This window comes from Aquarana catesbeiana, linkage group LG02, assembly GCF_042186555.1.
Source record: "Aquarana catesbeiana isolate 2022-GZ linkage group LG02, ASM4218655v1, whole genome shotgun sequence".
NCBI classification, from domain to species: domain Eukaryota; kingdom Metazoa; phylum Chordata; class Amphibia; order Anura; family Ranidae; genus Aquarana; species Aquarana catesbeiana.
Genome location: NC_133325.1, coordinates 805,194,726 through 805,200,776, shown reverse-complemented (window position 1 = coordinate 805,200,776; position 6,051 = coordinate 805,194,726). Strand labels below are relative to the sequence as shown.

Below are 6,051 nucleotides of genomic sequence, written 5' to 3'. Positions count from 1 at the left end.
CCAGCCCTGCATGCACCGAACACACTGGCGCATGCACGTTAGACATCACCTACAGGGAACTGTAAATACCATATTTATCGGCGTATAATACGCACCTTAAAATCTGGGGAAAATCATGGGTGCGTGTTATACGCCGATCCCCCGCTGATTGTGAGCGGAGGAGCGAGTGCCGCCGATATACACACATAGCCGAGTGTACTCGGTTAGGCTCGGCTCCGCTTACAGTCACGCCCAGTCCCGCCATTGGACCTGTGTTATGTCCTTCATAGGGCGGGACTGCGAGAGGAGCCGAGAGGAGCCAAGATACACAGGACCGGCTCTGTGTATCTCGCCATATTTAAACTGCAGTGACACTGACAAGGCTGCAAATGACACTGACAAGGCTGCACTGATGGGCATTTAAATGTAAGTTTTTTTCCTTAAAATTCCCTCCTAAACTTGGGGTGCGTGTTATACGCCGGCGCGTGTTATATGCCGATAAATACGGTATCTCCTAAACCGTGCAGGTTTAGGAGATATTTCCAGCACCTACAGGTAGACCTTGATCCAGGCATACCTGTAGGCGAAAGTGGTCTGTTTTTCCGCGTAGACACACGAGCGGAATGTCCAACAGAAAAAGTCAGACGGAATCTGTTCATCGTATATTCCGCTCGTGTGTGGGCCTCATCTGACTTTTTTTTTTTGAAAATTCTAACGGACCTAGAAAGAGAACATGTTCTAAATATTTCCGACGGAACAAATTCCTATCGGGAAAACCGATCGTCTGTATGCTGTTCCGACGGACCAAAAACGACGCATGCTCTGAAGCAAGTATGAGGCGGAGGCTATTGGCTACTCGCTATTGCACTTCCTTTTTCTAGTCCCGTCGTACGTGTTGTACGTCACCGCGTTCTTGACTTTGGTGTGACTGTGTGTACGCAAGACAGTTTCAGCGGAAATCCATCGGAAAAACCTTCAGAGTTTATTCCGACGGGAAAACCGATCGTGTGTACGCGGCATAAGGGTATACAACCGCTTTAAGCTTAATCCTAAATCTTCACACATTTACTGAACAGCAACCACAACTCTGGCAGTATTATCACATTACGGTGTGTATCAACCAGAATTTTTGAGGTGGGATTTACTGGTACCACATGGAGACCAAAATATAAAAATAAATCCATTTTTATTATTATAAATATATGAAATACATAGGACATAAATTGGCTTACATTCAACCCCTTCACCCTTAAGGGTAAAACAAATCTTAATGCCTAAGCACAATTTTTCAAGTATATGAGTATAAGTATCCGTTTACCGTACAAATCATCACAACTACTTTGTGCACCCAGGTGGAATATACCGCTTTTTTTTTCTGGACAAATTAGGCTTTCATTTGGTGCTAAATTGTAATGGATATCTCTTGATTTGTTTTTTTATTATCAAAGGAAAAACTGACCTTCCGCCAAAGAATATCCCAAAATAAATGTCCCTGCTTCTAACGAATGTGGCGTTATCACCTATGTGGATGTTAGTTGTTGTTTGTACCTGTAGTAGGGCCCAGGAACAATAGTGCGCATTGTGCTTTTTATCCTGCCTAAAACACACATAAATAGAAAGCATCTATACAGAGACTTTTATTCTTTTATATACATTGCAGCTGAGGCTGCAATGAAGGAGTATGTGGACTCTGTGTACTCTGTCCCTTTCTTTGTCTCAAAAAAATAAAAGCAGACAACTGTGTCTGTGCAGCCGCTGTGTCCCAGAACTGCCTGCACGGGGATGCATGGAACACCTCTGCATCCCAATGTGTGTAAACATGGCCCTCACATGGGTGTCCAGTTTAGAAAGCCTTATGTGAACAAGGCCTTACTAGGAATTTAACAGGAATTTTGTAAGACATGTTGTGTTTTTTGTGTGTGCTAATAATGGTTTTAGTATGTTTGTAGTGAAAACAGTGATTTGACAAACATTTCCACAACATTTACGGGGCTTAACAAATCAACTATTGGGGATCAATCTGTTCCCTAGTACAATCCCCCTATGTCTGTCTGACTGATCTTGGAGGTGATTGTACTGGGGTACAGACTGACCTGGGGGGATTTTACGGGGGATGACAGATTGACCTGGAGGGTGGGATGAATTATACTGGGGGACAGACTGACCTGGGGGGATTATGCTTGGGGAAAGATTGACCTTGGGGGGAAAGATTGTACTGGGGGGCAGACTAACCTAGGGGGATTATACTGGGGGACAAATTGACACAGGGGAAAGGATTATACTGGGGGACAGACTGAGCTGAGGGGTGGGGATTGTACAGGGGGACAGATTGATCTTGGGGGGAGAACTGTACTGGAAAACGAACTAACCTGGGGGTATTATACTGAGGGACAGACTGACCTGGAGGGCGGGAAGGATTATACTGGGGGACAGATTGACCTGTTAGGGATTATACTTGGGGACAGATTGACCCAGGGGAAAGGATTGTACTGGGCGACAGATTGATCTTGGGGGGAGGATTGTACTAGAGGACTGAATGACCTGGGGGTATTATACTGGGGGACAAATTGACTTTGGGGGGAGAGGGAAGGATTATACTGGGGCCAGACTGACCTGGAGGTCGGGACAGATAATACTGAGGGACAGACTGACCTGGAGGGCGGGAAGGATTATACTGGGGGACAGATTGACCTGGAGGGCGAGAAGGATTATACTGGGGGACAGATTGACCTGATAGGGATTATACTGGGGTACAGATTGACCCAGGGGAAAGGATTATACTGGGGGACAGACTGACCTGGGGGGTGGGGATTGTACAGGGGGACAGATTGATCTTGGGGGGGAACTGTACTGGAAAACTAACTAACCTGGGGGTATTATACCGAGGGACAGATTAACCTGGGGGGGATTATGCTGGGGTCAGACTGATCTGGAGGTCAGGACAGATAATACCGAGGGACAGACTGAACTGGAGGGGGGGAAGGATTATACTTGGGGACAGATTAACCCAGGGGAATGGATTATACTGGGGGACAGAATGATCTGGGGGTGGGGGATTGTACTGGTGGACAGATTGATCTTGGGGGGAGGATTGTACTAGAGGACTGAATGACCTGGGCGTATTATACTGGGGGACAAATTGACCTTGGGGGGAGAGGGAAGGATTATACTGAGGGACAGACTCACCTGGGGGAATTATACTGGGGGGCAGACTGACCTGGAGGGCGGGATGGATTATACTGGGGGATAGACTGACCTGTGGGGGATTATACTGGGGGACAGACTGGCATTGTTTGTTTTAACTACATCTGTTAAGCTCCTCTCACCATTAACAAAATTTGACCACACCCACTGTGCGCAACGCATAACTATCCTCCTTCAGGCAGTCAAAGGTGTCCCAGGTCTTTTGCAATCCTATAGTGTATACTATAAAAAAAATTGCCATGCACCACTAAAGTGTTCAGGTTTGGCTTGAAATAAGGTGGCAACCATATCCTATAGCCATAAAGTGCAACAGAAAAAAAAACTCTTTTAGGTGGCCGTGGACAATAACACTGATGTAAACTAGGGAAAACGGCAATACCAGCTTACAGTATAAAATGCACAACATACATTGATTCAGACAACTTTCACCTAAGACTTGAACATATTTAACTGGATTCTACTGGAAACATGTGTGAATCTTGGGCAGGGGCGTCGCTAGGGGGTGGCTTTTGGGGCTATAGCCCTGAATCTGGGGCCAATAGCCCCGAGTCTCTGCAGGGGTCCCCAAAGGGGAGGGGAGGGGAGGCTCTCTGGGGACCCTTATGTAAGTGAGGGGCTCTCTGGGGACCCTGATGCAAGGGAGAGGCTCTCTGGGAACTCTGATTTTAAGGCAGAGGCTCTCTAAGGACCCAGATTTAAGTGGGAGGCTCTCTGGGGACCCTAATGTAAGGGGGGTTCTTTGGGAACCCTGATGTAAATGGGGGGGCCCCTCTGGGTACCCTGATGAAAGGGGGAGGCTCTCTCAGGACTCTGATGTAAGGAGGAGGCTCTCTGGGGACCCTGATGTAAGGGGGGCTCTCTGGGGACCCTGATGTAAGTGGGGGGCTCTCTGGGGATATATATACAAACACACGTATTTTACTGTATATACAAGTATATGCCCGCCAAAGTGTATGACTTTCTTTACTACGCTGCTATGGGCTCTAGCCCCAGATCTTTTGTAGACCTAGCAATGCCCCTGATCTTGGGTAAACGTTGTGTGAAACCTTTCGAAATAGGCCTCTTTGGTTTATTATGCAATTAATTTCTAGGCAGAGGAACAATTTGTGTACCGTATAATGTATTTCCAGATTTATCCAGACAGTTCCTGATGGTGGGACTGGCATATTTTGTTTAATCCCAGAGCTTTCCAATGTCCTGTAGTGATGGAATGCTGACAATTCTGTGCTCCTCAACCCAGGACCAACCACATCTGACTCTTTTTATGGGGGGCAAGGGTAAGATTGGGTGCTATTGAGACCTAGCACATACCCCCAACTAGGTTGGTCAGGAACACTTCAGTTCACTAGGACAATCTGAGGAGTTAACTAATTTCACATAATGGAATGTGTAGCTTTTTACCTGTAAATAAGATTGACATAACACAGTTTGAAGATGATTGACTATCATGTTCAAACCGTTCAGCTTTTTCAATTAAGGTTTGACCTGGAAGCTAGAGGTAGATGCATGGTACAAAAAAATATGAACCAGACCTAAAACCAAAATTAAATGTGAAGGTCTCATGGACCAATATTAAGTCAAATTCTGACTCATGGAGAAGTCTTAGTAGTTATTTTTTTTTGTGTAGTGCAAATGCTGTTAATGAGGTAATTCCATCTTGTTAAGCTTCCAGTAGAGGATGTCCAAACTCTGCAGAGAACAAAGCTCATTTGGCTGAAGGAAGGACAAGACTTGAGCTGGCTGCCATGACACATCAGGGGTCGTTGCACACAGAGGAGAAGAGCTCATCAGGAGTATGGGAGAAGATCTTTTTCTTTTTATGTGGTTGGCAGCATGCAGTGCTCACTCCGGAAGTTTAATTTCAGTGACAATCACCGTCTCTCCATCTGCAAGACAAAACAATGTGGTAATTGCCTCTTTGTCATCCAAATGCATTAACTGTTCCAGGCCTGGTCTGAAGTTATTCAAGAGTGCATGTTGGTTTTGGCATATCAAAAGAACCTGGTAAAGCACATACAGGGCTCAAAACTTTACTGCTTCAAAAGGTTAACTCAGCAAGTCAAGCAAGAGGAGCAGTAGAGTTGTTACGGATAAGGATGAGCTAAACACCCCCCCTGTTCGGTTCGCACCAGAACTTGCGAACAGGCAAAAAATTTGGACGAACACGCGAACACCGTTAAAGTCTATGGGACACGAACATTAAAAATCAAAAGTGTTCATTTTAAAGGCTTATATGCAAATTATTGTCATAAAAAGTATTTGGGGACCTGGGTCCTGCCACAGGGGACATGGATCAATGCAAAAAAAGGTTTTAAAAACGGTTGTTTTTTCAGGAGCAGTGATTTTAATAATGCTTAAAGTCAAACAATAAAAGTGAAATATTCAATTAAATTTCGTACCTGGGGGGTGTCTATAGTATGCCTGTAAAGGGGCACATGTTTCCTGTGTTTAGAACAGTCTGACAGCAAAATGACATTTCTAAAGGAACCAAAATGTAAGAAAAACATTTTGTGGGGGTCCCCCCAAAATCCATACCTGGCCCTTCAGGTCTGGTATGGATATTAACCACTTGAGCCCCGGACCATTATGCTGCCTAAGGACCAGAGGTCTTTTTCCAATTTGGCACTGCGTCGCTTTAACTGCTAATTGCGCGGTCATGGAATGCTGTACCCAAACGAAATTTGCGTCCTTTTCTTCCCACAAATAGAGCTTTCTTTTGATGGTATTTGATCACCTCTGCGGTTTTTATTTTTTGCGCTATAAACGGAAAAAGACCGAAAATTTTGAAAAAAAATTATATTTTCTACTTTTTGTTATTAAAAAAATCCAATAAACTCAATTTTAGTCATACATTTAGGCCAAAATGTA

General features: G+C 44.8%; 1 protein-coding gene across 2 annotated transcripts in view; it reads right to left on the bottom strand.

Moving 5' to 3' along the window:
• Window positions 1-1,148: 1,148 nt before the first annotated feature.
• LOC141129489 (V-set domain containing T-cell activation inhibitor 1-like) overlaps window positions 1,149-6,051 on the bottom strand; it is a 103,986-nt gene continuing 99,083 nt past the window's right edge. For both annotated transcript variants that reach the window (XM_073617544.1, XM_073617545.1), the window contains one exon: window positions 1,149-5,069. In XM_073617544.1, the coding sequence (XP_073473645.1) occupies window positions 5,026-5,069 (44 nt within the window). In that variant the 3' untranslated portion in view covers window positions 1,149-5,025. The remainder of the gene's footprint in view (window positions 5,070-6,051) is intronic.